Raw genomic sequence first — 18,151 nt, forward strand, 5'->3', positions numbered from 1 at the left:
AGCCGGTACCTCCCGTTGCAGATTCCGGCAGTACTGTATGGACGGATGCGCTTATAAGAAAAAAAGTGACTTTCGGAAAATGGCTGCCCCCATACGAAAGAGTTTTTTTTAAACAGGTTTTCCTATGGGGCAGCCATTTTCCGAAAATGACAATTTTTCTTTTTAGAAGCGCATCCGTCCATACAGTACTGCAGGGATCTGCAACGGGAGGTACCGGTTGCACGGAGAGGAGGGGGGGGTGTGATGTGTGATGTTAACACAAGGGAGGGGGCGGGGGAATGTTAACCCGTGGGGGGGAGGTGGTGTTAACCCTAGGGGGGAGGGGGGGGGAGAATGTTAACCCGCGGGGGGGAGGTAGTGTTAACCCTAGGGGGGTGGTGGTGATGTTAACCCGGGGGGGGGGGGTGTTAACCCGGGGAGGGGGGGGGGGAGCGGCGGCGCTGAAGACTGCACTGGCTTTGACCCTATATTTTGAAAGTTTCCAAAAACGGGTCTGCCAGTGTAAAAAAAACTGCACTTAAACTGTAATATACCGTTTAAGAGATGCGGTGTGAAAGGGGTTTTACCTGGCAGACCCGTTTTCGGAAACGTTTTCAAATACAGGGTCAAAGCCAGTTATGCGGTCTGAAAGCAGCATGAATGGCTCTGAAACAGCATTTTTAAAAGTCATGAGCAGGTCACAGAGGCTATATCCCTTGTGATCTCACCAGGCACAGGCAGGAAGTAAAGAGCAGAGTGGAGACTTTAACCCAGTGCATACTATGCAGGTGTTGGGATCATTTGGTCAACAGTCCTTAGGTCGACACTGTTGGGTCAACATGCTGGAAGGTCGAAAGGTGTCTAGATCAACATGGTAGAAGGTCAACATGAGTCTAAGTCGACAGGTGTCTAGTTCGACTTGGGTAAGGTCGACATGGGGTTTTTCACAGTTTTTTTTTACCCGAATATTGACATTGTTTTAAGTGCACTGCGTCCCCTCAAATGGCTCGATGCGCTCGCCATGCTTTGGGTATGGTGTTTTTTTTCTCCCACCACGCCCTGGTGGATGGTAGGGCATAAAATACCACCTGTCGGCACATGTCAGCTCAAAAAGCAGTGAAAAACCACATGTCGACCTGACCCATGTGTCAACCTAGACAGCTGTCGACCTTGTCCCCTGTTGACAGACTCATGACGACCTTCTGCCATGTCGACCTGGACACCTGTCGACCTTCCAGCATGTCGACCCAATAGTGTCGACCTAATGACAGTATCTTCTGTGGAGAGACTTTATTTTTACCTTATTTATTTATTTCTACTTATTTATTTTACCTTACTTTATTTTTATTTTTACCCACCCCCTCCTTTTTATGCTGTAAAAACTTTATATGTGAGCCTGTGTCCCAGAAATGTCCATTTAAAATGGGATACGGTCGTATTGTCGACTGCACTTAGGTCGACAGTCATTAGGTTGACACCATTGGTTCGACAGGGGGCAAGGTCGACATGGGTGAAGGTCAACATGGGACAAGGTCGACACATGCGTTAGGTCGACATGGTTTTTTTTGAGCCGACATGTGTCGACAGGCGGTATTTCATGCCCTACCATCCACTAGGGTGTGGAGGGAGAATAAAATAGTGTGCCGAGCACAGCAAGGCACCGTGCCCGAAGCATTGCGAGCGATGCAAGGGGCTGCGGTTCACTTCCAACTGTGTCGACATTCGGGTAAAAAACAGCGAAAAAACCCATGTCGACCTAGCGCATGTGTCGACCTAAACCCATGTCGACATAGACACCTGTCGACCTTCACCCATGTCGACCCAATGGTGTCGACCTAATGACTATTGACCTAAGTATGGTCGATCCACTGTTTTCTATGGGTGAAATTGGTTGAATGTGAATGGTACAAAAACGGTATTGAAATGGTAATATACCAGTTACAACATGCAATGTGAAAGGGGTTTAACTGGCTTTAGACCCGTTTTAAGAAATGTTTACAAAAACGGGTTGAACGCAGGTTTGTAATGTGAAAGCAGCATTAAAAGGTTGGACTGCTTCACCCGGTAATTTGCTGCTGTAAGTGTGAAAGGGTGCAGGCTGCACCTGGGGGAATGACCCAGCAGACAACATGCTGGATAATTCCCAGGTAGTATGTTGAAAAGGGGTATTAGTAAGGTTACACACGACAGTATTGGTTTATTGGTCTACACTGGAGAGGTTACAGGCACTTACACACAATTTCCTTATAAGAGCGCAACAAGGGTAGATTTTATTAAATGGACTATACCATATGACTACTGATGAGAAAGAAAGGTAATCTTTCTTTAGGAGGGCCACTCAATTGAGATAATTTAGCTCCTTATATAGCCTTAAAACCTGGACTGTTGGGGTGCCTTACGGATCACATTTGGGAACCACCGCTCTAGTGGCTTTACACTTCCTGATCTAGTTGGCAACAACGTGCCCCCAATAAGCGAATGCTTATTATAAGGGAATCCCTGGTATTATTGCACATTCTTGTTGCTGGTGGTCTCCATCTAAGTAAGCGGAACCAACACAGGAGATCACGCACACAATATAGGAAGGTGAAACAGATAAGAGTGGTGCTAAATCTGCCTAGCATCAAGCTTCTCCCCCAAGAATAAAAAAAAAAACACAGTTAACACTCACAATCTTAAGTGTAAAACACCAACACGTTTAACAGGCAATGCACAGAGAAGCATCTCATGGATTAATCTGCAATTCAAAACCTTATGACAAATCCAGTGTTAATGCTTAACAACTTTTTTGTGTCTGTGCGTTTCTCTGAAAAGTTTCAGTTATGTTTATTCTAAAATTGGTTTTATTGAAAGAATTCAGATAAATCATATTAAAACCTAATAAATTTGGATTGTTGGGGTTAGAAACCCTCAAACATGGTTGGTCAAGGTTTTTAATACATAGCGATGCTTCACTGTATTATTATAACAGGATTACTTTTGTTCATTAAAACCTTAATGCAAAAAAGAAAAAAAAAATATATATCCAGCTAAATGTCCACTGTTATACCCCTTTCACAGCAGAACCAAATTACAGAGTTAAAGATTTTCAACCCGGAAATTTAAAAAATTTGAAAAACCTGGGCTCTTCTTTAGTGTGAAAGGGTCAACACAGGTCTTAAATCCCAGCAATTCTACCCTGCTCTTGACCAGGGTTGGAGTGTCGGGATTTAAGACCCTTGTTGACCCTTTCACACCACAGAAAAAAAACGTTTTTTCAGCAAATTCCCAGGTTGAAAAGCTGTAACCCGTTAATTTGCGTGTGGTGTGAATTGGGGTCAGGCTGCACCTGGCAAAATGACCCAGAACTCAAAAATGCTGGGTAATTGCAGGGTGGCCGCTGTAAAAGGGTTATTATATGGTATTTGAGCTAATCAGATTACAGGTTGTGAAGAAGTACAAAATGAAAAAAAACTTTACTGTAACAAAGAAAATAAAAATTCCTATAATTTAAGATCTTGCTCGGAAAAAAAAACTGGATTCGAACTCCAGTACTGTAGCGGTTGGTGCAGGATACACCGCGGCTCAGCTTAATCTACATATCTGCAATAAACATTTGCTGAAATACATCTAATACTTTGATAACATTTACTTACAGTAGGTTTCTGTTAGTTGTTCTTCATAAACTTTAATTTACAGATACATTTTAAAAGCCAAGTACGAACCACTTGGGATTCCTTATCTAATAAGCCAGCTGTTTACAGCCGGCTTCTCAGATGTCCGTCAAGGGGAACATTGGTTTGCTTGTGATGCAGCAAAACGCGTCAGTTCATAACTCTATAGATATGTTCGAGAGCCTGCAAGCCGTAGTACAACGTCAATGTAACAGTTCTGTGGAGGATTACAATTCAAAGCCCTGCAGACAAGTTAATACCTAGAGACGTGACAACATTAAAAGCATAAGGACAGTGCCAAATTCATAGGGTGTTTCTGTTTGTTTAAGACAACCATTTAGTTTAGTTGCAAAAGAATCTGGTGACACAAGTAGTAATGGAAAATGAGAAAAAAATAATTAAATAAAAGTCAAGTCGGAAAAAAAAAAAAAATAACTGTGGTTTGTGGTTAATCTGTGGTTTGCTCTTCGTTGTACGCTGATAAGCAGAACTCGCTAGATTATTTTCCAGTGCTTTTTTGGGCATTTAAAAAAAAAAAAAAAAAAGTTAATTTAAAAAAAGGCTGTTGCAAGAAACCACACAGAAAAACTATTCTAGATCTACCGAAACAAAGAAATCCTTCATAAGGAACACGCTTGGAAGAACTAAATGGGAGAATTATCACAAGGAAAATGTTTTGGCAAAGGCTTAATGCGTGAGTCTATAGTAAATAATAATTAAAAGAAAAAAAAAAAAGAAGACATTAACAAGTTATCTACCTTCCCTGGGCAATTTGCAACTTAAAAACAGCTAACGTACAACTTGGAACGTTGTGTATAAAAAGTCTCCATCCAATCTGGTCTAGCACAGCGTGTCACTATGACCTAGAATCAGTGACAGGCTGAGCTAATTTACGGTTGGTCTCCAAGGTAACCTAAGAAGTCTTTAGATATTTGGGTATGCGATACACAACACAGCCCACATGTACCAAGTTGTTTTTGTGGCTTTAACAAAATCGGTCATCCTTCCAAATTTGTTGCACATCTAGTGTTGGATATGGCTTAGGGCAAGCATGCCCAGTACAAGGCACACTAAGGGGTACATTTACTAAGATAGGATATTGCCCATAGCAACCAGATTCTAGTTATTTAGCACCTTCTAGAAGATAATAGATAATAAAAATTAATTGGTTGCTAGGGCAACATCTTATCGTCGATAGAACTCAAGGGGCAGATTTACTAAGCCTGTTGAAGATATAAAGTGGGGATAAAGTAGATGACCAGCCAATCAGCTATGTTTGAAAATTACAGTTAGGAGTTGATTGGATGGCACATCGTCACCTTTCACTATCTCTTTACCAGGCTTAATACATCTGCCCCCAAGAGCTGAAGACAGGTGACAATTAGTACATCAGTTATGCTGATGTAACCATCTGTGCCAAAGCCTGGGTAACACGATAACCTGCTCGGTCAGTGTTCCTTGAGGACCGAGGTCGGGAATACCTGGCATAGGACTTCCACAAAATGACGACAATTCAATAATGGGGGCAATTATTCCCAAAGGCCAAGTCATTGGGGATAATTGCAGCTAGCTAGTTGCACCATTCATGAGCACTTGTATGCCAGACCCGTAAGGTCTAACGGATTGATTTACACGATCGTACGTTTAAACTTATAATGACCTTTTTAATCAAGCGCTTCAAATGGACTTTTGTTTACTCAACATATAAATACCAAGTCTTTCTTTAAACAAACCAGGACATGCAATATATATTCAATAATTACATATAATAATTCTTGCCAAATTAAAGCAGAAGTTTATATTTGAGTGAATAATCAGCCAATTTAAATTTGACAACATAAAGAACAAAAGCAGTTTACCACTGGAGAACACCTCCTGTTGAAATGACAAAGGGCACCGCTATAACAGAGTGCCTAAGGAATTTTAATTCTATGAGGATGATTCAACCCGTGGGCATCCAAACGGTAGTATTAGTGCACATTTCTTCTCGTACATCAGGGAGCAGCGAGAAGAAAGGTCAACCCTACTGAACGTCTGTACGGTGCAACAACTGAATTACACCTTTGCACCCCCTATTGTTAGCCATGTGCAATAGCAATTGAAACAGCCACAGAGATGTTGAGGTATATACAAATTGTCTGTCTCTCTCAAGGTGTGAGAGAAAGGCGTGTACACATGGTGCAATTTGGACAGGCAGTTTTGACTAGATAGTCAAAATCACCCAGTGTGTATATTGCGTGATAGCAATTTGCGGCTCCGCTATCATCCGTCCAAATAGACTGTCCAGGCAAGTCAATGTAAGTAGTTGCCGCACACAGAAGGTTATTCTGGTTCACTTGCAAAGGCAAATTCCTTCTCAAATGAACAAAACTATGTGCACTGCAGGGGGCAGATGCAACATGTGCATAGAGATTTAGATTTGGGTGAGTTATTTTGTTTCTGTGCAGGGAAAATACTGACTGCTTTATTTTTACACTGCAATATAGATGTTACTTTGAAATAAAACCCCACCCAAATCTAAGTCTCTCTGCACAAGTTACATCTGCCCCCCTGCAGTGCAGCATGGTTTTGTGCATTTGAGAAGGAATTTTTCTTTGCGAGTAAACCACAATAAAGGCTACAGTGTGTTTGACTGTAGACATGATCAGAAGTTTGTGGGGAAAGAGAAAGGGTGTCTCTGTGTGGTGCACCTGAAGGATACGTAATAAAATGTAACTTTTATTTAATTGAAAGATAAAATGTAGCGAAAATATGACAGACACAAAGACATTAAACACATAACATGTAATAAAAAAGGATATCTCTATCCTTACAACGTGGAACCCCCCGTTCCCTAATGGTAGTGTAATCACTTTAATCAGTGTTTTTAATACGCTGTCCTTGGTAGATATTATTGGGTACAAACGTGATCTTACTGTGTTAAAACAGATATAATCAAACTTAGTAGTGTCAGTAAAGTGACTGAAGGGCTCCAAAGCACATATACTGATCTCTCACTATGTGCTGCTGCGTGTCTATTTCAATTCGTGAGGCTAGACAGCACGGAGTACAGTGAGATTGTGGAGGAGCTTCCGTCTGCTTAACAGTGAATGCCCCTTGGAGCGCGGGTGGTAACCGGCTAGGGGTGGACACGTTAATGGCACAGGAGCGCAGTGCTCAGTACGAGTTGAGCCGTGCGGCTGGTTCGTGCCCCAGAGTCCCGGAGGTCGCAGTGCTACGCGTCACACACTGCGTCTCCCACGCTGGACCTGGTATTCACGGAACTAGTTTGACACACGGACCACGAGTACCTATAATGTAAATATTACACTAGACAGATCAAAATACATTCAATGGGTAAGGGGAGTGGGGGGTAGCCACGAAGGTACGGTCGGCGTACGCTTCGCTGGTAGCTTCGTCAGGATCTGTTTTAACACAATAAGATCACGTTTGTACCCAATAATATCTACCAAGGACAGCGTATTAAAAACACTAATTAAAGTGATTACACTACCATTAGGGAACAGGGGGGGGGGGGGGGTTCCACGTTGTAAGGATAGAGATATCCTTTTATATTACATGTTATGTGTTTAATGTCTTTGTGTCTGTCATATTTTTGCTACATTTTATCTATCAATTAAATAAAAGTTACATTTTATTACGTATCCTTCAGGTGCACCACACAGAGACACCCTTTCTCTTTCCCCACAAACTTCTGCCTCAATCAGATGTCCAGTGGTAGCACACCCTCCTGACTTTATCGAGTTGTACTCCTAATCTGTATATGAGGGGCCTTTATTGTCTACAAAAACATACCTCCTGTGCGATTAACAAACCCATTTCCCCTTTTTCCTTGTCATTACTGTACACATCATCACACTCCACATCTCAGATGTGGGTAGGATGCAATAAAGGCACCTACATGCACATTGCGATATTTGATGTATTAAAATTCACAAGCCATGGGCGAACTTCTAAAAGATGGTATTATTCACCATTATGTACCAATAGTATATGGTCAGCATATATCCAAACTCAAACACCCACCTGTCCATAGTAACATTTTTTTTTTTTAAATATCTTTTATTGACAGGAAAAGACATCTGTACACAGAATGAAAGTTAGTATAACAGTATTATGTTTGACCGAACGGGTTACAACAATGATGAGAACAATTGACAAAATAAACATTCGGTCTGCATGACGATTAGGGTATTACATCACAATCACATATTACCGTAAGTACTAGCTCTAAAAGGGAGGGTCTTTAGACAATGTTTCAGTTAAATACCAGGTGGTGTCAGACAGAGTTTCTACGGCCGTTTTCAGAGGTGGGGACAGGGTTAGTATATATGGTAACCAAGTATTAAAGAACTTAGCTGTACGCTTTTCTTTTTGAATAGAGGTCTCCGTCCAGTCCATCATAAACAAATACATCATTCTAGGAAAAGCTAAAGACAAAGAAGAGGGGGTTGGGGAAATCCACTCCGATAATTTTGTTTTCTTAACGGTCGCGACTAGTTTTACCAGTAGTAGCCTGACACCTGGCAAAATGCGTTTGCGATCAGTGGCTGAGTATTGTCCCCAAAAAACACATGCATTAGATATGGTGAAATCAATATTGAGTTTTGTTTTGATGTAGTCTTAAAATTCGGACCAAATGGATTGCACCACTTCACAGGCCTATATACAATGTACTAAGTCTGCGTCAGGACAACCACATTTGTAGCAGTTGGCGTCAGGGGCTCCCCCAGGGAGAAATTCACGTTTTGGGGTAAAATATGATCTATGTAGAAGTTTTTGGTGCATTTCTATGTAAGAAGTGGAAGTTAGACTTTTATTCAATGATTGGTATGCTGTCAGCATTGTCTTCATAGTCAGCTCAGGGAAATCATTTTGCCATTTCAAAAAACATCTTGGGGGTTGCTCTAGTAAAATAAATTTACGACAGAGGTCATAAATATGGGAAGTAGGTAGGGGTTTCTCTAGCCGTGTATGTATTAATTTGTCAAGGGTGCAAAGTTTAGAAGGAAGGTCCGATAAGGGTAGTACCGATTGAGTATAGCATTTCACCTGGGTATACGTAAAATGTGAGATTTGCAAGCGGGGGTATTTGTCTTTCAAGTCCGTGTATGACAGGAAGGCCAAAGAGTCTATCTTCAGAAAGTTTGCAATATATCGTAGTCCTCCAACCTTTAAAAACGCTGGAGAGTTGGCTTGGTATAAAATTAGGGTTGCCCCATAGGGGGAGAAAAATGGATGTGTATTTTGGGGCGTGTACGGCATTCCTGACTAACCTCCATGCCATACAAGTGGTGTGGATAAGAAGATTAGTCTTAGCATCTTCTGGCATAGCCTGTGGGGTCATATGTAGTAAAGCTATTAGATTTATGTTTGGGATAAAACTTTGCTCTTCTGAGAAATTTGCATATGTGTTTGAACCGGATATCCAATCTAGTGCTATACGATAATTAGCTGCCATAGCATATGTTCTAACACATGGCAAGTTAAGCCCTCCTAGGTCCCTTTTCTGTTGCATTTCAAACAAAGATATTCGTGGGCGCTTTCCGGACCATAAAAACTTTGAAAGCTCCTTATTATGTTTTGTAATATCTCCCTTTGAGGGAATAATGGGCAACATTTGTAATATGTATAGGATACGGGGAAAAGTGATCATTTTGTACAAGTAGCATCTGCCTATATAAGACAGAGGTAAATGAGCCCATTTGGCGAAGTCTATCATGGTTTTGGACCACAACGGTCCAAAGTTCCGAGTATATAAATGGGAAGGGTGTGTTGGAATTTTAATACCTAAATAAGTGATTCCCTCTTCAGAGGCCCATCTAAAAAGGGAAAGGAATCGCCCCATCCTAGTTTCGCCTCGGGGAAAAAGGCCAGTGCTTCTGATTTGGAATGATTTATTTTAAACCCCCCAACTTTTTCAAATTCCAATAGTGTTTCGAGTATGGTGGGAACTGCTTGTTTTGGGTTGGATATGTAAAGTAAAAGATCATCAGCGAATGCTGACACTTTTAGTTCATTTTGTGCAAGCCGGACCCCCTTCCAGTTTTTATTAAGTACAAATTGTCTTATGAGTGGATCCAATGCCAGATTGAATAGTAGGGGCGACAGGGGGCACCCCTGGCGAGTGCCTCTGTGGAGTTGGAATGGGGTTGAGTTTGCATTATTGATAGTGAGGAAAGCGGAGGGTTCGTGGTACAGGGTCCGGAAAACTTGAACAAATTCGGGGCCAAAGTTTTGTGTGTGTAGTAGGGAAGCTAAATAGTGCCAGGACACCCTGTCAAAGGCCTTGTCTGCATCGCAGCTAAGGACAATCGTTTGCTTGGATTGGGTGAGATGAATTTTATACATGGCTGCTACCAATGATCTCACGTTGTGTACTAAGTGTCGATTTCTAAGGAATCCTGTCTGTTGAGGTAGAAGGGATGGGAGAATTGACTGTAAACGTGAAGCGATGAGTTTTGTAAAAAAATTGAAATCTTGGTTAAGCAAAGAGATATGTCTGTAAGAAGAGACTAGGTCATGGTCTTTATTGGGTTTGGGAATAAGAATTATTCTAGCTTCATTGAAACTATGTGGGGCAGGTTTTCCAGTAAGAATAGCGTTGTATAGCTGACTTAGGAGGGGGATTATCTGGGGGGTAAGCAGTTTATAATAGGAGGCCGAAAGGCCATCTGGGCCTGGTGTCTTGTGTAGGGGTAATGTTTTAATTATGTTTTCGATCTCTCCTTCACTAACGGATGACATTAACAGTTCCCTATGGTCAGAGGAAAGTTGGGGTAGATTGGCTGTTTGTAAGAATTCTGATATGTTAGTCTGATGTACTGGAGGGGTTTAGTAAAGGGATTCAACGTAGGAAAGGAAAAGTTTAATAATTTGATCCTGATCTGTAGTGACAATCCCAGTATCTGATTTTATTGCTGAGATGGGTTTATGACCCGTAGCTGATTTGACTAAGTTTGCCAGCAATTTACCCGGGCGGTTACCCCATCTGAAATACTTGTTTTTCCTAAACTGAAGTTGCATATTGGCTCGCTCCATTGCAATGGTATCATAGGCTGATTTGGCATCTTTATATATGGTTCGATTCGTATCAGATGGGGAGGCCAACAGTCGGGAGTATACCGTAGAAACCTCTTTTGAGGCCTTCATGAGTTTAAGATGATGTTTTTTCTTTTGGGAAGAAGTGTAAGCTATGATGTGACCTCTTAATACTGGTTTGGAGGCTTGCCAGAAGAGGTTAATATCCTCCTTATGAATACTATTATCGTTGGTATAGTTGAGGAATGTTTGTGTCAAGTAATTTTTAAAATCTAGGGAATCTTGCAGATAGTCCTTTAATTGGCGCTTTTCAGACTGTTTAATTGGAGTGTCTAGAGAGAGTTTCAAAATGATCGATGCATGATCAGAAATTAGGATATCCGAGACCTGGGAGTCCTCAACTCTATGTAATGTGGAGTCATCTAAAAGCCAAAAGTCTAGTCTGGAAAATGAGGAATGAGGGTAAGAGAAGAATGTGTATTCCCTAGCCACCGGATATAGGAAACGCCAGGGATCTATTAAGTGATCATTAACGATTATTAGAGAAAGAGTCGGGGGTGTTTGTCTGTTTCCAGAGTGTCTCTCTGCGTGATTTGTAACGTCCATTAAGGGATCTAATATTGCATTAAAGTCACCACCCATTATTAAAGTACCCTCTGCCCATCCCTGTAGGTTTGTATAAAGGTCTGAGAAGAACCCAACATTGTGTCCTGTAGGAGCATATACACAAGCTAAGGTATACAGTTTGTTTTCAATATACACTTTCAAGAAAAGAAACCTTCCGTCAGAATCTGCCCATTCCGACATTATGGAGTAGTTGAGGGATTTCCTAAAGATTATTTAAACCCCCTGGATTTAGTGGGGAAGGATTCCTCAATCCATTTGTCTCTAAGGACATTGGGGTCTGAGGCCTTCCAGTCCGGTTTAAATTTGCGTACATGAGACAAAACTTTTTTTCTTTTAAGAGGGGTGTTAAGGCCCTCTACATTCCACGAGACCAGCGTGAGGTTTGTCTTCACGGAATGTGACTGCGATGTTTCATTAGGGGGTTGAACACTCATCCAATGCCCTGAGCAAGGAAAACCCTAGCAGGGTGTACTCCTATCTTTGTGTCCCACCTGTCCCAGCGAGCAGATGGGAGGCCGTTCAATGAACAGTCAGCAGACCGGGAGAAATATTCCCAAACTGTCAAGTGGTTCCAGCATCGCAAAAAAGCTAACACAATAACATAACTCTTAAACCTGTCAATATTTTCTATCTTTTTTTGAACCCAGTACGACAACCAAACGGGTTGCCTATATGTATTTATGTAACTTTTAAGAACAGAAGGAGTAGGTAGTGTGAATTGAATCACCAGGTGACAACATATATCACAACAACCAAGGGCCCGCAGGCCACTGTTCTGTCCTCCTCAGTGGGACTTCTAATTTTGGCAGGATCAGCCACCATAAAGAAAGTAGAACTATGAAATTTAGCGACAACATATAGCTAAACAGAATAAACATTTAGACTGAAACATGAGGCAAAACGGTTATATACTCAGCCAATTCCGACATCAATCATTGTCGGCCATGGTGGAGCGCGTTGGACTCTTACTCAGGGACTGGACAAAGTTCCGGGCTGTTTCGGGGGAGTCAAAGTAATGGGATTAGCCGTCATGTGTCACACGCAATTTGGCTGGGTACAGGAGCGCGAATCGAATATTGTTATCAAAAAGTTCCTTGCAGATTGGGGAAAATTCGCGTCTTCTAGTAGAGACTTGGTAGGAAAAGTCTTGAAACAACAGGAGGCGTGAGGATTCATAAGTGAGTGATGTGACTTTGCGATATGCCTCTAAGAGCTTCACCATGTCCAGGTAATTTAGAAGCTTGAAAATGACGGGTCTGGGTTTTTGTTGGGTAGATTGGCGGTCGGGGCCCACAAGGTGTGCTCTTTCCACCACCATGGGGCCTGTCATTGGGACGCCCAATTGTTTAGCGAGGCACTCCGAGACAAACGATAGGAGGTCTCGGGGCTTAACACTTTCTGGTAGGCCGATGAGTCTCAGGTTGTTCCTCCGGTTCCTGTTCTCCGGGTCCTCCACTTTGTCAAGTAGGGCATGGATGGATGATTCATGGGCCTGGGTTTGGGTAGTGGCCGTATTATAGTCATCTTCCAAGTTGTAAACTCTATCCTCCACCTCAGCTAGTCTAGCTGAATGTTGCGAGATTTGTTCTGTGACCTTATTGATAGCTTCCAGTATGGGGGCCAACTTGGAGTCCAACAAAAGAGAGAGTACAGATAGGGCCGGGCTCATCTTTGCAGGGGATGGCGATGGCGACGCCATCGCCATTCCCTGCTCCCGCGCCATCTGTGTGTCGGAAGGGGACGCGCGCGCACGAGGTGCGCGCGCGTCCCCTTCCGACGGTGCTGCCGTCCCCTTCCGACGGTCGCCCGGTGCCCACACCGGGCGCCCGCACCCCCCCACAGCCTCCTCGGGTCCCCCCAGCCCCCCTCGAGCGGGAGGCGGACAGTATTGCGTCCGCCTCGCCGGCCGGCCGCCCGGATACTGAGACGCGCGTGCGTGGGGGACGCACGCGCGTCTCAGTCAGATGGCGCGCCGTGTTGCTGGCGCATCGCCAGCAGCATGCTGCTGGCGATTCGCCAGCAAGCATAAGGCCGGCGCCGTCTGTATGTCCGAGATCTCCTTGGCCGACATTGCCACTGTGGAGTTATGTTGAACAGTCTCATCTAAGCGGTCAGCCGTGTTAGCATTTCCCGGCGACCGGGGGGAGGAGGCCTGAGATAGGGATGTGACTGTCTCTTTGCCTTTGGCTTTGAGATCCCCTATTGGGTATCTGGGCCTTCGCCACATATTTCTCCATGTTATACGAGTCAGCTATGTCCACTGTACAAGATAAGGAGGAGGGAAATGATTGTGAGGTTTGACTTTCGTGAGTTGTTACCCACGCTGTGGAGTGATTGCTTGTATGTGGCCGAATGAAGGGAAGTCAGGGGCTGCCTCTGTAACTATAGATGGGAGTGCAGTTGGTATGGAAGATGGGTGGCAACCTCTCCATCGCGACTCCCAGCGAGCCTGCCCGGGTAATGGTACAGTAAGAAAGTAGTAACCCTTATCACCGTATGGTCGGGTGGTGATGAGTAGCTGTTTTGTAAGCAGATGGATGACGAAGTACAAATGTACAGGTATATGTCCAGCAAATATGATGACACTAAACCTCCCAAATTCCACCGCTTATCACAGCTTCCTTTACAAATGGGTGTTTCTTTCTGTGGGTGTGGGGCTGCAGACAGTGGTGGGTGCTTGCTGCGGGTGGGTAATCTGTGACACTGGTGACAGTGGTGACACTGCTTGCTGCGGGTGTGTAATCTGCCCAGTGGTGGTTGTCAGCTGGGTGGGCTGTGTATAAATTGCCAGTCTTCACCCCACTTTTATTAGCTGGCACTTAGCAGCTACTGTCAGGGCCTTAGGTCTGCTAATGAGGGGCAGGGTATATCGGGCACTGGGATTAAGATGGCGGCTGCGTGGTGACCAGGGGTATAGGGGTTGCCAATTTGCTCCCCTCCTGTCACTGGTGCTGGGTTTCTCACCTTGGCGGGCCCCCCGGTATGTGGGATCTCCTCTGGCGCTTCCACGCCGCAGGCCGGGTCCGGTAAGGACGGGGAGAAGCGGCCGCCTCAACCAAGACGGCGGCCGGGCAAATCAGATCCGCGCAGCGTCTGCAGGTACTGGTCGGCACCTCCGGTGTGTTGGGAGGTAGCCGTAGGTGTTGCACCTCAGTCCGCGTCCCGCCAGCAGTCCACGGGCTGTGTAGATTCGGGCGCACATAAATGATCAGCGCGCCCGGCCAAGTCAAGATGGCGGCGGACCCTCCTGACGGCACCAGACTGTGCCTGGACTCCGGGGAAAGGGTGGTGGGGAGCCGGAAAGGATGCCTCTTTGCCCACCGTTATCTCCCACACCCCAGGTGAGTGTGGGGTGCGTCTCTCTCCTCGCATGCGGGTTGGGGCAGGTATTGTAGCCCACGAGAGTGGAGAGCTCTCTAAAAGCGTGACCTTGTGCTGGGTCCACCTCCCGGAAGTCTCCATAGTAACATTTAACGTCAACACTTGCGGCCAAGTAATACGCCTTGCACGCGGTCAAATATTTCCCGGGTTATTGCAAATGAACGCACAACAACCCGGGAAATTATTCAGTGTCAAAAAGTCCTGAAATTTTTTTCCGGGTCCAATGTTCCAAGATTTCAACCCGTGTCCAGTGGCAGTGTGAATTGTAACCCTGGTCGACTCAATGCGCATACCATTCACTGCACTGTAAACGCCCCGTTGGAGGATGCTGACATCTCCCAGCATCACCCCGCCTCCCAATTACGCCACCCACCCGGCTTTATGCCGGGTCGGGCGGCTAGTGTGAAAGTGGTATTAAATAACACAAATTTCTCAATGTTTGCTGGCACAAGAATGCATAGCAACATGATAGATCTAGATACACACACACACACACACACACACACACACTAAACACAAATATCTAATACTTTTGGTGATTTTTAATTACCTGGTAAAACTCCCGCAGCCAATTCTTTTGTAAGTTTTCTGTCTGAAACAATAAAACAGAACAAGAGACTTATTAACACCGAACAATTCTCATCTGCATAAACATTGCAACTGATATTTTCTTAAAAAAACAAACAAATTGATAAAATAATTTCAACAGATCATGTCCAGTCTTCAACAACACAGTAGGGCAGGGGTTCCCAAAATTTTGAATCATGGCGCCCTAGAGCATCAAAATATTTTCAAGGCACCCCTGGGCCAAATGCTTCTTATCGAGAAATTCAGAAAAAAAAAAATATTGAATTAAGTGCATTGTGTTTATATGTCACAGTTATCTGGCGAGGGACAGGATTTGCTTCTGTTTGTCCACATATATTAAGCATTGGTTTTGCCTGGTACATTGACCATAAATAATATGAATTGATCCTGGTCCACCAACCCAAGGCACCCCTGCAAGTGTCCTGAGGCACCCCAGGGTGCCTAGGCACACAGTTTCGGGAACCACTGCAGTAGGGGATATTGCAACACAAATTTATTGTTAAGCAAAGTATTTAAGTAGAGTCTTTTTTTTTTTTTTTTTTTTTGCCAACTAGACATTATAGATCAACCAGAAAACCACAGAACCAAATACTGGCAGGATTCACTGTTTATATAAAGGGAAAGGTATGGACAAGCCAATCTACATAGTCCCCCCTCCAACCACCCTATAGACTAAACAGAGGTGGATCACCGTGTCGATCAGTATTCAATCGACATATATAAAAAGGTAGATACTTGAGTGCAGTGTAAAGCTACCACAAAACGCAGTACAGGTCACTATTGACAACCGTAGTCCACATAGCTAAAGGATGAAAAGGTTGAGGATTTTTATTTTTATTTAAACTTGTTGACCATTTGAACCAGTGGCGGCTCCAGAGGTGGGGCTGCAGCACCCTTAAAAAGTCAAATAGGGGAGCCACACCCACTGCCAATGAGTCAGTTTGGAATGGCAGTTGCTGAGCATCCCCTTTATACAACCATGTCCGTCATATACGGTCGACCTATTGACGGTCTATTTAGACACTGAAGATCCCGATGCCTGACCCAACAGTCATACATTCGCTGTTTTGCTTTTATTGCCGTAGGAGCAGTGGCGAAACTACCGAAGGTACAGCAAGCAATCCCATGCACCGCTTAGTAATGATACCAATGCATCAGTCAGCAGAACACCGAAAAATCTGTATAAGCCAGGAGCCACTTCACCTAGTCATGCTGAAGAGAACAGGTCTGCTTATTAGGATCACAATCAAACTGACAATCCTTCCTTGGAGCCTTAACACAAGCCTTTATTTAGTGGCAGGAATAGATAACAATACATTCTACCAACTAATAAAATAACTAAAAACTACACCCACAATGGGGCAATCCACTTCCCAGTTAATTACCAAGCATTACCTTGCCTGAGGGAGGCTGAAGAACATTAGACCTTTACATCTACCAACTTGGCCATTTCCCAAATGAAGCAGTTTCAACTGAACCTCTTGGCTCCTTTATTTCAAGATAAAAAGGTTATGTTCCTTATTGGTGTGGGTGTGTTTCCCAAAGTGTGACAGTGTTGTGTAAACTGATAGAAATAACCTATTAAAACTATATTTATAATTGCCAACATAAGCAGAAGTTACTTCATTATTAATTATCTTATCTGTCTCTTCCTTATTCTAGTCTAAATTACTGGTGCGCAATAGGCTACAGCAAAGCCTAGCCCAGTGGGACGAATTAACCATTTTACCACATGACTGTCATAGCGCCCAATGGAGAAATTCAATTAAAATTTATCTTTGAGCGTGAATATAAATGTCAGGCAGAACATTTGAGTTTGCCGCCTCCTCATAGTGGGCGAAATTTACTAAGCATTGAAAAGTGTTAAAATGGAGGGTGATAAACAATCAGCTCCCGTAATTTTTTACAACACAAGACTGTGATGTGGCAGTTAGGAGCTGATTGGCTGGTTGTTTCACGCTCCATTTTATCACTTTTTAAGTTTAGGAACTTTTTTCTACTCACTGGGCCAGATGTACTGTTTTTTTCTCACAGACGGCAAAATTTCAGTTGGGTTTACCGCATTGAGCAGGTAAAACCGGTGCTACTCAGCATCCAGTCGGAGTAACAATTGAATTGCTTCAATGAGTTTCCATCACTTTGGGATCCACAAAAAAACAAAAAAAAACTATTGGATTGTGGGAGGCAACCTGTGCACCTGGACAGAACCGCTACGAACGCAATAATTTATCAGGATATAGAAGAAAAAGACAACAAAATGTATCCCTGTTTGGGTCTATTTGACCCAAAATGAAATTAGTTTTGGTGCCTTCTTGTGAATTATATAATTATGGATTTCCAGATTTTACTTACTTTTTGTGCAAATAGTTATGATCAAATTTTTTTTATCATTATTATTTTTCTTGAAATTATGAGTAGTTTGTACTAATGTACTGTTTGGGTTAATATGACCCGATGGGAATATTATCCTAGTGAGTGACTGTAATGTAGCTTTCACATCACATAAAACGTTTTGAAAAACTGTAATTTTAAATGGTATTTTAAACGGGTCTAGTGTTCATATTGCAGCAGATTACCATTTAAAAATACAGTTTAAGTACCATTCACATCACCACTCAAGCCGTTTAACCTCTGAACACGTTTCTACCCACAGCTAATTTCCTGGTTCAGGGAAGGGACACAAGACAAGGGACAGCCTATCACAGTGCTCTAACCTTTATTTTTTACTAAATACCATTTCAGTGCCATTCAGACAGCACAAAAAACGGCTCTGAATTGGCTTTAAAACGGGTAGGACTCTGCTTTTTAAACGTGTTGATATACCAGTTAACTTTAAATGGTATTTCAACTATGACACTTTCACACTGCAGCCTTAAACGTTT

The 18,151-nt window shown here is 43.3% G+C and overlaps 1 protein-coding gene across 2 annotated transcripts in view; it reads right to left on the bottom strand.

Moving 5' to 3' along the window:
* Nucleotides 1–18,151, bottom strand: part of INPP5A (inositol polyphosphate-5-phosphatase A) — a 394,465-nt gene that overhangs the window by 273,974 nt on the left and 102,340 nt on the right. For both annotated transcript variants that reach the window (XM_083149447.1, XM_083149448.1), the window contains exon 2: nucleotides 15,232–15,273. In XM_083149447.1, coding sequence (XP_083005573.1) covers nucleotides 15,232–15,273 — 42 coding nt within the window. The remainder of the gene's footprint in view (nucleotides 1–15,231; nucleotides 15,274–18,151) is intronic.

Source organism: Crinia signifera, chromosome 6, assembly GCF_055691185.1.
Source record: "Crinia signifera chromosome 6, ASM5569118v1, whole genome shotgun sequence".
NCBI classification, from domain to species: domain Eukaryota; kingdom Metazoa; phylum Chordata; class Amphibia; order Anura; family Myobatrachidae; genus Crinia; species Crinia signifera.